The sequence below is a fragment of the Maylandia zebra genome, linkage group LG18 (assembly GCF_041146795.1).
Source record: "Maylandia zebra isolate NMK-2024a linkage group LG18, Mzebra_GT3a, whole genome shotgun sequence".
Taxonomy (NCBI): domain Eukaryota; kingdom Metazoa; phylum Chordata; class Actinopteri; order Cichliformes; family Cichlidae; genus Maylandia; species Maylandia zebra.
This window is the reverse complement of record NC_135184.1, coordinates 2,853,214-2,871,904: the sequence shown is the minus strand read 5'-3', so window position 1 is coordinate 2,871,904 and position 18,691 is coordinate 2,853,214. Positions and strand designations below refer to the sequence as shown.

General features: G+C 42.3%; 1 protein-coding gene across 1 annotated transcript; it reads left to right on the top strand.

The window, feature by feature from the left end:
- The first annotated feature begins 16,183 nt into the window (after nucleotides 1-16,183).
- Nucleotides 16,184-18,476, top strand: LOC101470575 (uncharacterized). Its single transcript, XM_076876673.1, has 2 exons — nucleotides 16,184-16,267; nucleotides 16,455-18,476. The coding sequence occupies exon 2, from the start codon at nucleotides 16,586-16,588 to the stop codon at nucleotides 18,245-18,247; it is 1,662 nt and encodes a 553-aa protein (XP_076732788.1). The 5' UTR covers nucleotides 16,184-16,267; nucleotides 16,455-16,585; the 3' UTR covers nucleotides 18,248-18,476.
- The last annotated feature ends 215 nt before the right edge of the window (nucleotides 18,477-18,691 follow it).

Genomic DNA, 18,691 nt, shown 5'->3' with positions numbered 1-18,691 from the left:
TATATGTGAACTTCTGAGGGAGTGCTATTGTTTCAGACATTATATACTTTGTGAGAAAGACCCGCCCCTTTAGCTTTACTTGGGAGGTACCACAGAGGAAGATCAAGCTGAGTTCTCAGAAATCACATGATCTGCATAAGGACAAAAATACTACTTCTGTCTATAATATGATACATTTAAAGTTATTTGGCATTTTCCACAAGCCAAAGATGTGCAAGATATATTTATTGAAAATTAATGGGGTTCAGGTTAAGACTGCAACTTTAAATCCATTACTTTGATGTAAAGATTTATTTTACTGAACATTTTTGCTGAAAACATTTATGCATAGGGTCAACATGAACTCTGATACGTGAGTAGTAATATACCTGTACTTTTTTTGCCCCCCCCCCCCCCCCCCTCCCCCCCTCTCCCCCCACACCCCACTCTCCCCCCACCCCCACGGGCATTTTCCCCCCTCCCCTATCCCCCTCGGCGTCCATGTGCGTGTGCACGTGCGCGAGAACGGACTTTTTGCACGTGCATGTGGGTCCAGGGGTCATATGAGTTCACATGTGTTTAATAGTGTATTATTTAATGAAACCATTATGTGTTTTAATTAAACTCTTTTTAAAGGATTGTATAGGTCTCAGAGCTGTTATTTAGACATAGATGATTTAATTGAACTACTTTAGGGGTATTTTAACTAGTTAGGAGCCTTTTGCATTTTCTTCAGTGCTATTTAGGAGCAAATAGTTTTCAAACAGAGGGCCGCAAATAACAGGTATCCCTTTAGAAATAAACAGTGATACTTCTAAAAACCGGGTATTCCCACACAGCATTTAATTTAGCTAGTTTAGGAAGATTTCACTTTTCTAATAGTTTCACAGGCTAATAGTTTTTAAATAGAGCACCACAAACAACATTTATCCCTTTAGAAATAAACTGTGATACTTCTAAAAGTACATATTCACACTAGCGCTGTATCAACCTCAATGTGGCTTTAATGCAACTAGTCTTATAATTATCTACTAGTCTGCAACAGTTAGACTCGCTGATTACACATAGATGATTTAACTACTTTAGGGGCATTTCACTTTTCTAAAAGTTTCACAGGCCAATAGTTTTAAATAGAGCACCGCAAACAACATGTATTCTTTTAGAAATAAACTGTGATACTTCTAAAAGTACATATTCACACTAGCGCTGTATCAACCTCAATGTGGCTTTAATGCAACTAGTCTTATAATTATCTACTAGTCTGCAACAGTTAGACTCGCTGATTACACATAGATGATTTAACTACTTTAGGGGCATTTCACTTTTCTAAAAGTTTCACAGGCCAATAGTTTTAAATAGAGCACCGCAAACAACATGTATTCTTTTAGAAATAAACTGTGATACTTCACAAAGAGCTAATTCCCACACTCTGTAACAGTTAGACAGAGGGGGTTTAGGCTCCCAACAGTCTGTAAAAAGGTATGAAGCAACAAAAGAGGCTCCCTTATCAAGAGCATCCCAGCCCAAAGGTGTTTCTTCACAAACAGTTAATTCCATTATTTTATCTTATCATGTCAGAGGCCAACAGAAACCATGTCCAACACAGTCTCCAAAGGCCTGCCATCTTTCTTCCTTACATCGTGCTCTTTTATCTCTACATCTCAGAGGTCAACTGAAAGTAGCCCCACCTACATAAAAACACCCCATCAGACACACAGTATTTTCCTCAGCACTTCACAACTGCCGCAAGGTATAGCGTTTTAACTTTTTATTTTTTCACCTGAATGTGCGTTGGAGCCGACTTTGCTACCAGCACAGAGCGTTTCTGACAGTCGGGCGCTGCTTATACAATAGAGAAAAGCAACAATACAGAGTGTTTCTCTGCTCCAAAATCCAAAAACGGCTCCAATCCTTTGTATTAATGATCTCCCCCCTCTCTCTCTCTCTCTCTCTGTGTGTGAGTGTGAGTGTGTGTGTTTGTATGTGTGTGTGTGCGTGCGTGCGTGTGTGTGTGTGCGTGCGTGTGTGTACGTGTGAGTGTGTGTGTGTGTGTGTGTGTGTGTGTGTGTGTGTGTGTGTGTGCCCTCACAGAAGGAAGGTCACAGCAGGAGCTTTTCTCAAACGCATTACCAATCGGTACTGCTCACAGGGGGTCATATGATTGTTGGGTTTTTCTCTGTATCTTTTATTGTGCGATCTACTGTACATATGTAACAGAGTCATAAATCACATTGTTATAGTTACACAAAATGTGTTCTAAACCCCCAAACTTCTCCTTTTATACCTGACTTTTAGGACCTCCAAGCCTGTAGTTGTGTTCATTATCAGTTAGAGCCCCTCCTCATTCTTTTCTTCTTCTTCTTTGGTGCAATACTATAAATACAGTGTACCCCTTTTGCCTCTCCCCTTTTTCTACAATTCCCCTGTGGGAGAGGTGGGTGTCATTTCTTTCCAACACCTTAAAACACACATAATTCATATTTAGCCACCCTGATGTTTATGATTGCGATTTTAGTTCAGTTATTGTCATTATTAAGCCTGTTTTTGTAAGATGTTATAAGTGTGTAGTATGTGTGTATCATAAATGTGTTTTAGGCGCCATAAATGCTAGCATGAATATATACTCCTTGCTAGCTTGGGAGCTGTGGCGGGTTGAGCTAACCCTCTTCCCCACTATTTGTATTTGGTCGTAGGAGCTGGAGTGGGCAAACTATTTACTTGGAGGTCTTTCTTTCTTTTACCTTTTTTATCAGGTATGTCAGATTTCATGTTGTTGTTTTTGTTTTATCTTATGTCAAATATGTTACGTGTAAATGCATACTTTATGTTTAATGTAAAAAATAAATGCCAGCCCTTTTTCTACAATTCCCCTGTGGGAGAGGAGCTGGAGTGGGCAAATTATTTACTTGGAGGTCTTTCTTTCTTTTACCTTTTTTATCAGACACAACGCAGAATCACACCGGTTACACTTGGTGCCGCTGACCCGTCACATCGCCAATCCGCGATCCACCCCTCCTCCTTCTGCTGCCGCTGTTTTCCCGCCTCCTCTCTGCAGCTGTGTGCCAGAATCCTGTGCCCTGCGCTTTGACTCACAGGTTTTTATATAGCGTGTGTGATCGATGCCCCGAAATTAGGCTTGCAGGCATCTCTGTCACGTGTGAACTTAAAGGGCAAATACGTAGGTGATCATTTCTGTCACTGTTTCATATTGTTGCCTCAAATTATACAGGCAGGGATTGTAATTTTTTTTCTATTGATATTGGCTTTTACAGCCTGTTTTAATTGAGAGGAGAAAACAACATTTTATTTTCTATGGTGTTTTGATTCTTTGATGTTTTTTTTCTTCTCCCCACATTTCATTGTTTTGTGAAGTTTTGCATAATTATGTGTGGGGGTTAGGCTCGTTTTTTTTTCGCTGTTAAACAGTGATATCTCACTTGGGCCAACATGTTAAGTGAGGAAACTGTGGATAGCGCTTTGCCTGATCTGTTCTCTGCGGGGAGTAATATGACCTTTGGTTTGGGGAGGGGTCATCAGATTGCTCCAAAGTGTTTTGGGAGGGGTAGGCCAGTAGTCCCGGGTATTGGTGCCCGCACTGTAGACCAGTCAGTGATGCACTCACCATTAACGCCAGCAGCTAGCTCCACACCAGCTGCTTGCGAACGCCAAACACACACCCAGGCTGTCACTAGTGACATGTTGAGCAGCTTGATCACTGACTTAGCAAAGCAAATTGGGGAAAATATCACATCCTCTCTTAACTCTATGCACCAGCCAGCCCCCACCCAGCCACAGTCTCCCCAGAATGTGCCCTCGAGCTGCAATGACCAGTCCCAGCTGAAGGTTGTTGTTCAGTCAGACACCAAAGCTCCACCATACTTCAAGGGTGACAACACAGATCTATTTCCCATCGGTGAATGGGAGGACATGATGAGATGTTATCTGCACAGAATCAGCTGTGACACAGATGAAGAAATGTTTGCCATATTAATGTCTAGACTAACTGGCAAAGCCAGAGATGTGGTCAAGGTATCACTTCGTTGCCGCCCTGAGTTGAATCGGAATGATCCTATTACTGCTGAGTTTGACATACTGAGGTCTAACTTCAGCGACTTGACATATTCCAGCCTGCCCATGAAAGATTTCTACAGTACTGTGCCACGTCCAGGTGAGAACGCCATGGATTACTGGATCCGGTTGAACAAGTCTATTGATGCTGCTGATGAGTGTCTCCGCAGGCGCGGCTAGCTGGTAGAGGACCCCAGTAGTGAGGTTGTTTCGATGTTCATTAATCACTGTCCTGACCACAGTCTTACGTTGTCTTTTCAACTGAAGGCCCCTGAGGAGTGGACTGCAGCTGAGGTTCAGAGCTGTCTGGACAACTATGTGAGGAAAATGAGACAGTCTAGTGTTTTGTCTCATAATACAGCAAGTCTGTCCATCCCACATCAGAGCCCTGTTGCTGTTAACAGCCAGCCCCACTCCAGCGGTGCTCAAGCAGTCCCAGTAACACATGAGCCAGCCTCGTATCCTATGATTCAGGAAGTATGTCATGCACACTAAGTGAAGAGGCTGATAGCAAGCTAAGAGCCGCTGGTGTTGCTCTGATTCCGCAGCATGCCCCTGAAAATGTGGTGCTGGTTGGTTGCGGTGGCCTTCTCACACAACCGAAATGCATCTATGATTTGGACATTGAAGTATATGGGACTAGGTTTCTTGTACCAACATTTGTGGTTCCTGGGCAAAAAGGTGAGCTCATTGTGGGGAGCAATGTGATCCGGCCCATCATTCAGAAGATGAAGGCTGATACAAAGTACTGGGAGCTTATTAACTCCAATTACACTGGCACTGATTGTGAAGACTTCCTGCAGTTGCTGAGCTGTATCTCACGGTGGTCTGCTCCTGTGTTGCCAGATAAAGTAGGTACAGTCAGGTTGCGGAAGAGTGTCACTCTCCTGCCACAAAAAGAATATGTAGTTTGGGGAAAGCTGCCACCTTCTGCCCTTGTGTCTCCAGAAAGTACTGTCGTTGTGGAACCCACGTCAGCCCGTTCCACTCCAAAGAACATAATGGTGGGGCGCGTTATAACACCCATGTGGGGAGATCGTTGGGTCCCTATGAAAGTCCTTAACCCAACAGAGAGCCCTGTGACACTTCGTCGCAATGCTAAGATTGCGGATGTCTTTCCTTGTATTGCTGTGGAGGACCTGCCCATCACTCAAGGTCTCTGCGAGACTCTGACTGACCAGCATACCAGTTTTCCCCCCTCATCAGACTCTGTGCCTGACTCTGCACAGCTACTCAAAGATGCTGGGTTGGCTGACATTGATATTGAGGGCTGTGAAGTGTCAGATGGGTGGAAGAGGAAATTGGTGGAGCTTGTGTTGACTTACCAAGATGTGTTCTCTAGAGACAAACTGGACTGTGGTGAGGTGAAAGACTTTGTCCATCGTATCCACCTCACTGACGACCGCCCTTTCAGGCTTCCCTATTGCAGAGTACCCCCGGCTCACTATCATAAGTTGCGAGAGGTGCTGTCAGACATGGAGATGAAAGGCATCATCAGTAAGTCCACCAGCGAATACGCCTCGCCACTGGTAATGGTTTGGAAGAAGTCAGATGACTTGAGGATATGCACTGACTTCCGCTGGCTCAATGCCAAAACCGTTAAGGATGCTCACCCACTGCCCCATCAGGCTGACTGTCTTGCTGCCCTTGGTGGGAATGCTTTCTTCAGCACCATGGACCTCACATCTGGGTTCTACAACGTTCCCCTCCATGAGTCTGACAGACGGTACACGGCTTTCACTACACCTCTTGGCCTGTATGAGTACAACAGACTTCCCCAGGGTCTATGCAACAGCCCAGCATCTTTCATGCGGATGATGCTCAGCATCTTTGGTGACTTGAACTTTTCCAGCCTCCTGTGTTATCTTGATAACCTGCTGGTGTTTGCGCCTTCAGAAGAGGAGGCCCTAAGATGTCTTGAGATTGTTTTCTCTCGCATGAGGACCAGCAATCTGAAGCTGGCGCAGTAAAAATGTCACTTTCTCAGATGCTCTGTGAGGTTTTTGGGTCATGTCGTGGATGCTGGTGGTGTCTCGGTTGATCAGGATAAAGTGAGGGTTATCGCCAATTTTCAGAAGACTGACCTTATGGATGGTGACGGTTGCACCCCTTCTCAGAGGAAAGTGAGATCCTTCCTTGGCATGGTGATGTTTTACCAGCATTTCATTCCAGGGTGCTCTCGTATTGCGAAGCCACTCTTTGCTCTAACTGCCGGTCAGAAGAGGACTAAAGGCTGCCATGGGAGTTGGAAACCTGGAACTTTTCGCAAGCTCACCCCTCAAGACTGGACTCCTGCTTGTGAGAAGGCATTTGAGGGACTCAAAGGTGCACTCCTCAGCTGTGCGGTGCTGGCACATCCTGATTTTGAGAGGCCATTCATCCTTTCTTTTTTTTTTTTTTTTTTTCTAAATGACATCAGAAACAGCAGTATGCGACATTACGTGATGGCAGAGCTTCAGTTCATCCTTTGTCATTTTTTTTTTTTTTTTTTTTTTTTAATAAATAGGACAGGGGGAATGAATGAGAGAGAGAGGGGGAGAGAAAGAAAGAAAACCAAGGGGGAGAAGAGACGGTGAGAAGGGGGGAGAAGAGAGACAAAAAAAAAAAAAAAAAAAAAACTCCTGGGTCACCTGTATGGAGAAAAAAAACAAACAAACAAACAAACAAAAACAAACAGAGGAGACAGCAAACAACAAAGAGCAACATAATAATAGAGAAAACAAAGCACCATCACAATAAACTAGCTAGTCATAGATATCAGTATTTACTAAGTAATAAACGATATTGTGCAGCACGCAAGATAGACAGCGCACAGTGTGCTTTGAGGCAGCAGCCAAGAAAGCTTTAGTCCGCGTCTGTGAATACCCATGTGTGCATACCTGTGTGGATCAGCATGCTTGCATTCCAAAGGTTTCTCCATGTAATGATCTGCTAGGGAGTGTGGGGGGGCCACAGCCCCGTCCTCCAGGGTGTGACGCGGGTATGGAGGAGATCAAAACTCCAGACATCCAGAGGCCCCCAGAACACAAGAGACCATGGAAGACCAACAGAGGGGCAGCCGCGCCACTGTCCCAGTAAGAGCTGAGGAGAGTCCCAGATGAGGGCTCGCCCAGCAGCCGCGGAGCAGAAGTCAGGGGGAGTTGCAGTGACGCGCCCGTGAGCTCCGCCGGCCCCCAGCTGCGCCTGAGTGACCGAGCCCTAGGCCGAGAGGCCGGGGGCACCCCACCTCCAAAGGGGCCCAAGCGAGCCCCAGGCCCCAGGCCCCGACAAGCGGCCGCCAAGGAGTGAGCCGGTGTGTACCCGGACGCCCACCCCCAGACACAAAGAACCACCAACACACCGACACCTGAGGGAGTCCGCCACCGGCAGGGGAAGTGGTGGTGGGTGGAGATAGGCCATTCATCCTTTCAACTGACGCTTCCATGGATAGGCTGGGTGCTGTCTTATCCCAGGTGCCAGCTGGTGAGGAGAGAGCAAGACCTATAGCCTTTGCTAGTAAGTCTCTCAGCCGCAGTCCGGCCAAATACCCAGCACACCGGCTCGAATTTTTGGCTCTGAAGTGGGCTGTGTGCGATAAGTTCAGCCACTGGCTCAAGGGTCATCGGTTCACTGTCTGGACTGATAACAATCCTCTCACATACATTCTGACTAAGCCAAAGCTGGATGCCTGTGAACAGCGTTGGGTCTCTAAGCTTGCACCATACTGCTTTGAGATCAAATATGTTCCTGGAAAGCTGAACATCGTGGCAGACACCCTGAGCAGGGAACCGTTTGTGAGGCCGTTGGCCCAGCGGCTCCTGTCGGAGCCCTACTTTGAGCTGCTAGAGCAAGTCAGTGATGTGAAAGATGCCAGTGTCCAAGATGCCTTCCGTTCGACCTGTCAACCTCAATCGATACGCAGTGCTCCACCCTCTGCTGTGCTTGATGTGTCTCTGTCAACTGATGACGTGTCTTCTCTCATGTCTTCCCTCTGTGAGTGGGAGTCTGCTTCTCGCCAGCGTGCAACATCCCTCGCTGGTCACCTAACCTCCATTAGTCCACCTGACTGTGATGTTACTCATGCGCTGTCCCGTGTTGATCTCCTGTCTCATCAAACAGGGGATCCTGTGATCTCCAGAGTAGCCCGCTATGTTGAGCGTAAGCGCAGACCCTCCAGACGTGAGCGCTGTCATGAGAACCAACATACGTTGCGGCTCCTGAAACAATGGGATAAGCTCACATTCCTCGATGGTGTCCTCTACAGAGTTGTGAGGGACTCACTGACCAAACACAAGAGATTCCAGTTTGTGGTACCTGACTCCCTAAAACAAGTGGTGCTGTCTGGCATACACAACAATGCTGGTCATCAAGGTCAACCTCGCACACTCTCCTTGGCTCGTCAGCGTTTCTTCTGGTATAATATGGAGAAGGATGTGCGCGATCATGTGAGAAATTGCCACAGGTGTGTTCTCAGCAAGACCCCAGAGCCAGCAGCTAGGGCCCCGTTGGAAAGCATTAAGACCTGTGCTCCACTGGAACTTGTGTGCATTGATTTCTGGTCAGCTGAGGACAGCAACAACAAGTCTGTGGATGTCCTTGTGATTACTGACCACTTCACAAAATTAGCACATGCATTCCAATGCCCGGATCAGACAGCTAAGAGAGTTGCTAAAAAGCTCTGGGATGGATTCTTCTGTCTGTATGGCTTCCCTCAGCGCATTCACTCTGACCAGGGAGCTAGTTTTGAGAGTGAGCTGCTTGCAGAGCTTCTGGTTTTGGGTGGCGTTGCCAAATCCCACACTTCACCATACCACCCCATGGGTAATGGTACCACAGAGAGATTTAATCGCACCCTTGGAAACATGTTACGGTCCCTCCCCCCCAGATGTAAGCAGAAATGGCCGCAGATGATACAGTCCATGACGTTTGTGTATAACTGTACGGCACATGAGACCACCGGCTTTGCGCCATTCTACCTGATGTTTGGGAGGGTGCCAAGGCTGCCAGTTGACCTCATATTTCGGGATGTCTTTCATGATGACACCATTTGTGACTATGATACCTATGTCAAGTCACTGATGGATGACCTGCGCTCTGCCATGCTCCGAGCCCAGGAACACAGCACAATGGAGCAGAGACACCAGTCTGACCAGTACAACAGAAAGGTGAAGGGTCTGCCTCTTTCACTAGGGGACCAGGTGTTGTTGGCAAACAAGGGAGTCAGAGGAAAAAGGAAGCTCTCTGACAAATGGGAACCTGTTGTGTACACGGTAGTTGACTTGGATCCTGCTCTTCACATCTGCCGTATCAGAAAGAAGAAGAAGGTCATGAGCGTGTGGTGCATCGCAACCTGCTCCTTCAAGTTAACTTTTTGCCCTTGGACACAACACTGAATGACGATGCTGCACATCCTGCTGTGAGTGTCAGTGGCCCCGCTGAGTCTGACCTGGATGGGTCTGTGACATCTTTTGGGTGCACAGGAGCTGTACCTCCTGCCACCCGTACTGTGGATTCCGTCTCCAGCATTGGCGAGTGTGATGACCGCACACTATCATGGATCCATCAGCAATCCGCCGCTGACCCGGTCGAAGATGGCGTTCATGAGACCCCTCCCATAATGGGTGTTCCTGATCTTGGTGGGCTGGCTGGTGATGGAGCCTCCCCAGGCTCCCCTGCTGCTTTCCCGTCCCACAGTTTTCATTCTCTTGAACCCGAAAATGTGGACGTGGATCAAGGACTTACCACACGTTTTGGTAGAATCATTAAACCAGTTCGTCGCTTGATTGAATCAATGGCTCAACTTGAAACACTCCTTGGTGTTGAACCTGTTCAAGCAGCGGTTATCGATGTGTGAATTTGTTTATTTCTGTATGTTTTCCATTGCTATTGTTTTTGGAAAAGAATAATATAGGCACAGAGTTCATTGTATTTTGTCAGTCTGTGCAGTCTGATAGTGACGCCCATAGATTTTATGGCCTGTTTTGTGTGGTGTAAATGGCACCTCATTTAGTCTATAGTGTGTCCTGGGATCTTGCTAGGCGCCGAGCGGGTCTCAGGTCTCTTATCCTCCTTGGAGGAAGCTATGTTGCTGATGTAATTCATTGTATATGTGATGTGAATTTGTTTGAGGCCACTGTATCTGTTATTGTGGGTTTATACTTTTTTTTTGGTGTACCCTTTAGGATTTTGTGTAATTCTTGGGGGGTGAATGTAACAGAGTCATAAATCACATTGGTATAATTACACAAAATGTGTTCTAAACCCCCAAACTTCTCCTTTTATACCTGACTTTTAGGACCTCCAAGCCTGTAGTTGTGTTCATTATCAGTTAGAGCCCCTCCTCATTCTTTTCTTCTTCTTCTTTGGTGCAATACTATAAATACAGTGTACCCCTTTTGCCTCTCCCCTTTTTCTACAATTCCCCTGTGGGAGAGGTGGGTGTCATTTCTTTCCAACACCTTAAAACACACATAATTCATATTTAGCCACCCTGATGTTTATGATTGCGATTTTAGTTCAGTTATTGTCATTATTAAGCCTGTTTTTGTAAGATGTTATAAGTGTGTAGTATGTGTGTATCATAAATGTGTTTTAGGCGCCATAAATGCTAGCATGAATATATACTCCTTGCTAGCTTGGGAGCTGTGGCGGGTTGAGCTAACCCTCTTCCCCACTATTTGTATTTGGTCGTAGGAGCTGGAGTGGGCAAACTATTTACTTGGAGGTCTTTCTTTCTTTTACCTTTTTTATCAGGTATGTCAGATTTCATGTTGTTGTTTTTGTTTTATCTTATGTCAAATATGTTACGTGTAAATGCATACTTTATGTTTAATGTAAAAATAAATGCCAGCCCCTTTTCTACAATTCCCATGTGGGAGAGGAGCTGGAGTGGGCAAATTATTTACTTGGAGGTCTTTCTTTCTTTTACCTTTTTTATCAGACACAACGCAGAATCACACCGGTTACACATATAAAGGTACGCACTAAGTTACTATATGAAATAAAATACAGGGATGATTTCTCTAACATTACACACGCAGTACTACGATACTATTTTGTGTCAGAGGTTGCCTGTTAGTATATTTTAAAAGAGATAAACAACACACACCTTTTCCCTGTAAAACAAAGCCCTGAATGGACAGGCTCCCGGGTATTTGTCTGACCTCTTGCAGACTTATACCCCCCTTAGATCTCTTAGATCAAGTGATCTTTTGCTTTTAGCTGTACCAAGGTCGAGGCTGGTTCATAGAGGTGATCGAGCATTTGCAGTCGTAGCGCCTAAGCTGTGGAATAATTTACCCCCTATACATCAGACAGGCTCATACTGTCAATCTTTTTAAATCTTATCTTAAAACGCATTTTTAATTACTGGCTTTTAATACAGCATGAGAGTTATTTGTTATTTGTTAATTCATATTTGGTGTTTGCTTTTCAATTCAATTCAATTCAATTTTATTTATATAGAACCAATTCACAACAAAAGTCGCCTCAAGGCGCTTCATAGATACAGAGGAAAACCCAACAATCACATGACCCCCTATGAGCAAGCACTTTGGCAACAGTGGGAAGGAAAAACTCCCTTTTAACAGGAAGAAACCTCCGGCAGAACCAGGCTCAGGGAGGGGCGGCCATCTGCTGTGATTGGTTGGGGTGAGAGAAGGAAGACAGGATAAAAGACATGCTGTGGAAGAGAGACAGAGGTTAATAACAGATATGATTCAATGCAGAGAGGTCTGTTAATACATAGTGAGTGAGAAAGGTGACTGGAAAGGCAAAACTCAATGCATCATGGGAATCCCCCGGCAGCCTATGTCTATTGCAGCATAACTAAGGGAGGATTCAGGGTCACCTGGTCCAGCCCTAACTATATGCTTTAGCAAAAAGGAAAGTTTTAAGCCTAATCTTAAAAGTAGAGATAGTGTCTGTCTCCTGAATCCAAACTGGAAGCTGGTTCCACAGAAGAGGGGCCTGAAAACTGAAGGCTCTGCCTCCCATTCTACTTTTAAATACTCTAGGAACAACAAGTAGGCCTGCAGAGCGAGAGCGAAGTGCCCTAATAGGGTGATATGGTACTACAAGGTCATTAAGACAAGATGGGGCCTGATTATTTAAGACCTTGTATGTGAGGAGCAGGATTTTGAATTCTGGATTTAACAGGAAGCCAAAACAGGAGAAATCTGCTCTCTCTTTCTAGTCCCTGTCAGGACTCTTGCTGCAGCATTTTGGATTAGCTGAAGGCTTTTCAGGGAGTTTTTTGGACATCCTGATAATAATGAATTACAGTCGTCCAGCCTGGAAGTAATAAATGCATGAACTAGTTTTTCAGCGTCACTCTGAGACAGGATATTTCTAACTTTAGAGATGTTGCTCAAATGGAAGAAAGCAGTCTTACATATTTGTTTAATATGTGCATTGAAGGACATATCCTGGTCAAAAATGACTCCAAGGTTCCTCACAGTGTTACTGGAGGCCAAGGTAATGCCATCCAGAGGAAGAATCTGGTTAGATACCATATTTCTAAGATTTTCAGGGCCGAGTACAATAACCTCAGTTTGATCTGAATTAAGAAGCAGAAAGTTAGCGGCCATCCAGGTCTTTATGTCTTTAAGACATTCCTGCAGTTTAACTCATTGGTGTGTGTTATCTGGCTTCATGGACAGATAGAGCTGGGTGTCATCGGCATAGCAGTGAAAATGTATGCTATGTCTTCTAATGATGCTGCCTAAGGGAAGCATGTATAATGTAAACAGAATTGGTCCTAGCACTGAACCCTGTGGAACTCCATAATTAACCTCAGTGTGTGAAGAGGACTCTCCATTTACATGCACAAATTGGAGTCTATTAGATAGATATGATACAAACCACTGCAGCACAGTACCTGTAATACCTACAGCATGTTCTAATCGCTCTAATAGGATATTATGGTCGACAGTATCGAACACTGCACTGAGGTCTAGCAGGACAAGCACAGAGATGAGTCCACTGTCAGAGGCCATAAGAAGATCATTTGTAACCTTCACTAAAGCTGTTTCTGTGCTGTGCTGAGCTCTGAAACCTGACTGAAACTCTTCAAATAAACCTCTGCAGATGATCTGTTAGCTGTTTGACAACTACTCTTTCAAGGATTTTTGATATGAAAGGAAGGTTGGAGATTGGCCTATAATTAGCCAAGACTGCTGGGTCTAGAGATGCTTTTTGAGTAAAGGTTTAACTACAGCCAGCTTGAAGGCCTGTGGTACATAGCCGATTATTAGAGATAGGTTGATCATATTTAAGATCGAAGAATTAATTAATGGCAGGACTTCTTTGAGCAGTTTTGTAGGAATGGGGTCTAAAAGACACGTTGATGGTTTGGAGGAAGTAATTATTGAAGTTAACTCAGAAAGATCAATTAGAGAAAAAGAGTCTAACTTAACATCAATGGTACTAAGAGTAGCTGTAGATAATATTACATCTGTGGGATGATTATTGGTAATTTTTTCTCTAATGATAAAAATTTTATTTGTGAAGAAGTTCATGAAGTCATTACTAGTTAACGTTAAAGGGATGGTTGGCTCAAAAGAGCTCTGACTGTTTGTCAGCCTGGCTACAGAGCTGACGAGAAACCTAGGGTTGTTCTTATTTTCTTCAATCAGTGATGGATAGTAAGATGTTCTGGCTTTGCGGAGGGCTTTCTTATAAAGCAGCAAACTTTTAATACTCTAAGTTGTTTTATTATGTATGTTGTATTCTTGTACAGCACTTTGGTCAACGCTCCTGTTATAATTAAATGTGCTATATAAATAATTAAACTATTAACTATTAAACTATTTTAAATATCTGAAAAAAAAAGGATACATTTCTGAACACGTTTCTTTTAAAAACATTCAAGCTGTCAGAGAAAGAAACTGCTTTACAATATGACCTTTGAGACTAAATGTTATTACTGATCAGTCTGTTTTAATTCAATGTGCTTCCGACATGTCAAAATTAAAAATATCAAAGTGTCTTCCACAGATCGAGTGTCTGCTCTGATAACCATCTTACCAACAACTGATAACATTGTGGAAAACTTTGAGTTTGAGGTTAATGATAGCCACGAATATGATTGTGAAGAACAGGACTTTTTCATTTTCACGTTCACTATTTCTGGGAATCACTCAGATTCCTGTCACAGTTCAACTTTTTTTTAGGTTAGAGGTAAGATCCCCTTATGTAGGAGGCTTACGTTTTCAGATACTATCATCAGAGGAGGAAGAAACTACAATAATGTTTTCACATTCTTTTGCTTTGAGGTTAACCCTTTAATGCCCTTTGTATTATATTTGATACATGAGTTTGATAGACCTCTATCTCATCAACATGATCAATACTTGCCATCATTTCAAAATGTTATGGACAAAACTTTTTTTTGTCTAAAAATAACATTGTTGTTAAAAAAAAGTTGCCAAAAATGTCCAATGTATCAAATGCGATACAAAAAATTCTATAATAAATATACAATAAAAATATATCATACACAACATGTTATATCAAAAAAAAAATTGTGGATTTTGTTATAAGGGTTAATAAACATCTCAGTTCCAAAAATTCAGAATTTTCTGTTTATTTTTTGATGGGTTGGGTCTTACAGGGTTAATGATAGCACTAAATGTGACTGTAGAAAATTCTTTCACTTTCAAGCTTACATATTACATCTATATCTCTTAGTTCCACCCATGTGCCATAAATTTTTCTTCTGCTTTTGTTTTGAAGATGACACGAGTAAGGAGGAAAAAAAGTAACATCAGAGCAGATAAAAATGGGGAGTGGGGACGTGACAGATAAAAGGAACCACAGAGTGCAGTAGAGCAGAACTTGCGCTGTCTTTCTGATCAGAGAAGTTGCCGTAAGTAGTTAAATACTGATCTGTTTTTTCATTGTATTCATCTGTTGCTTTCAGTGGAACTAAGCTTTCCTAGTTTCTGGTTAAACTCATTTGTAATATTCCTGAAATCAAAAAGATGTTGACATTTATTAGTGTTTCTATGTTGCAGGACTAAATGTTAAATCTACACAAACACAGATGAAAGAAAATATTAGCGTATACATTCTGTGTTTAACCCATCACACTTTTAGAGTTAAATAAATTAAACTCCAAGCATGAAGTTGGAAAAGAATAGCAACTTTTAGTTTTGCAAGATAGAGAATACTATTATGATTGTTTGCAGTTTTGATTTGCTTCTCCGATTGAAAAGTATGTTGACTTACTGCTGGCTGCATCACACACACACAGCTGTTAAATAAATTCAGACAAGATATTTTGACTGACCAAATTTGATTCTTCTTACCCCATCCTACCAGGAGTCTATTGACAGCTTAATTTTAAAGGAATTTTTTTGTAATGTATTAATTATTCTTTTTTCTTTCTTTTCTTTTCTTCTTTTTTTTTTTTTTTATCACAAAACGCTTTGAGCAACTCAAAAAGCGCTATATAAATGCAATCCATTATTATTATTAAACTCAGTGAAAATATTTCAAAATGTGTGTTTGGTTTAAGGAAACACAACTGTGTCTATGTGACCATATAATGATCATACAGTCACACAGCCTGGATATGTATCATTTATGGTAATGCAAATGACACCATCCCTTATAAATTGCGTCATTTCTTGGACCAAGCAAAATTTATTATAAATCCATTTCCAAATTAACATTGAGTATCAAAACCAGGTCTACTTGTACCAACGTGTATTAGTTTCTGTCATCACAACAGTACTGGGTGGCACTGTGGCTACATCTTTTATTTCTGGAGGTGCGACCTTGTCCCCTGCCATTTCAGCATTATCCCTTTAGTAAACAACAGGAAGCACAATGGACATGGCGTGGCGCATGCTGACCATCGACCACCGAACTCGCGTCGGCCGTAGCTTCAAACCATTAATTAACTTGGCCGAGCTTCAACTCTTTAATTAGCAATATGTGTATAACATGATTACAGTTGCACCTGCAATGAAAGATTATTATGTGCTTATGCTAACACCTGAAATACAGACTGTAATGTAACATCAACAGTTTCAATAAATGTGTCAATGAAATGACAAATGATAAATCATAAATGATGCAACAATAATAATAATGATTATGAATAATAACAGTAAAATAATATTTCATCCCGACACTCTGTTTTTTGTATTTTAGGAGGGGTTATGGTTAAAGACCAGTTTGAATCCAAACCAATAAATCTCAGCACTTAGGTCTAAAGGCACGTGACTGAGAACGGGTAAGGAGGCTTTTTAGATGATCATCTCTCAAGTTTTATTTCAAAAGTAAAAGATTTATTAATACAATGTTTGTAATGGTTATTGTATAAAAATAAGACTTCTAAATGTGAAGAAAAACAATCAGTGGCCGCCGGCTTGGTTTACATTCTGTGTATTTTAATTTTTGAATACATTTTTCATCTGCAGATCAGGAGCTGAAAGAACATCTTTACAACACAAGACCCTGACTGTGCAGAAGCCACTATATTTGTTCCTGACAGAAGAAAAATTTAGATCTTTGTAGTAAATTTAATAACTGACGTACAACAAAAAAGAAAATGTTTAATGTGTTCAAACGAGAAGAGCCCAAAAAGCTTTCAGATACTATAAAAAAAAATTGCGAACAATCAAAAACACATACAGGGCCTCTCCCTGTTTATATAATTCCACTAAAAAATGATAATTTCAATGTCGATGGATGCAAGAGTTTCACTTTTGGGAAAGAGTCCAGTAAACCTAATCGCACCATAATGGTTCTCGGAGCGACTGGTGCTGGGAAGTCAACTCTCATCAACGGGATGATCAATTACATTTTAGGTGTTAAATGGGAGGATCCATATCGATTTAAGTTAGTTGATGAGGGTGAGTTAACTTCACAATCTGAGAGTCAGACCTCTGAAGTCGCTGTGTACAAAGTCAAACACCAGCAGGGATTTCAAATTGAGTTCTCTCTGACCATTATTGACACTCCAGGCTTTGGAGATACAAGAGGCATAGAAAGAGACAGAGAGATCGTAGAGCAGCTACGTAATCTCTTCACTTCCTCACATGGTGTCAGTGAAATCGATGCTGTGTGTTTTGTAGCTCAGGCTGCTTTAGCACGACTCACACCAACACAAAAATATGTGTTTGATTCAGTGCTCTCAATCTTTGGCAACGATGTGGCAGAAAACATCAGGATCCTGGTGACATTTGCAGACGGTCAGCGACCTCCAGTTCTCGAGGCGATCAATGCTGCAGGAGTCCCATGTCCTAAAACAAAAGACGGGCTGCCGGTTCACTTCAAATTCAATAACTCAGCGCTGTTTGCAAATAACAAATCAGCTGAAGGAGACAGAATGAGTGATGATGATGATGAAGGAGGCTTTGATCAGATGTTTTGGGAGATGGGGACAAAAAGCATGAAAAGGTTTTTTGCCACTCTGAATAAAATAGAAACCAAAAGCTTGACACTGACAAAGGAAGTCCTCAGAGAAAGAAAGCAGCTCGAGAATTCAGTTGAGAATCTGCAGGAGCAGGTGAAACTTGGGTTAGCCAAGCTTGAGGAGATAAAAGAGACGAGTGAAAAACTTAAAGAACATGAAGCAGAGATCAGCAGAAATGAGAACTTTGAATTTGAAGTTACTGTCAAAAAGCCTGTTCAGGAGGACATTTCTGGCTCTGGAAACTACATCACCAACTGTCAGCAGTGTCATGCCACCTGTCACTACCCTTGCCAGATAGCAAATGATGCAGAAAAAAGAGGCTGTGTAGCAATGGGACAAAATGGAAACTGTAAAGAGTGCCCAGGAAAGTGTATTTGGAATGTACACTTTAACCAGAAGTACAGATGGGTCTATAAAGATGTTAAAGAAAAAAGAACAATAAAGAAGCTGGAAGAAAAGTATCGGGAAGCCACAGGAGAGAAGATGACTGTTCAGAAAGTGATTGATAAACTGAATGCTGAGTACGACTGTTTGCAGGCTGAGGTGATGAAACTGATGGAGAGATCTTCCAAGTGTCTGAACAGACTCAAAGAGATAGCACTGAAGCCAAACCCTCTGTCCACTCCAGAGTACATCGACATGCTTATTGAAGGAGAGAAATCTGAGGGCAAACCAGGCTGGAAGGAACGAGTTCAGTCTCTGATGGCCATGAAGGAAAAAGCAGAGACAATGGCTAAAATAGAGCAAGGAGAGAAACTCCTGCGTCATCAAGAATCACTTGATGTCAATCCTTAGCCAAATCCATGAAACAGCACATAGTCACAGGCAGTCAGATAATGATAGAGGGTAAAATCACAGCCAGCTGCAGCAACCTCTGAGTGATTTTAAAGTTTCACCACTTTTTGTATTTATGATTCTGAAAGTTTAGAAAGAATATGTACTTGACCTACTACAAGCAACTTCAAAGTTAAATAAAACATAATAAAATTCATTGTTTTTTTTAATTTCCTGATCAACTGTATTTTCTTTTTATTTATCTAAGGTTGAATCATTTAATTTGTATAGTATTTTTTCTCTCTCTTATTTTCTTTTCTAAATGTACTTGTATATTGTTCACATATTGAAATAAATTACCAATCAAAAAAAATTTAATCAAAAACAATTAATCATGTCCTTTCTAACCTTAACTCTTCAATGAATTTTCTGATTCTAAGATAAATAAAGTGGTTAATATGCTTT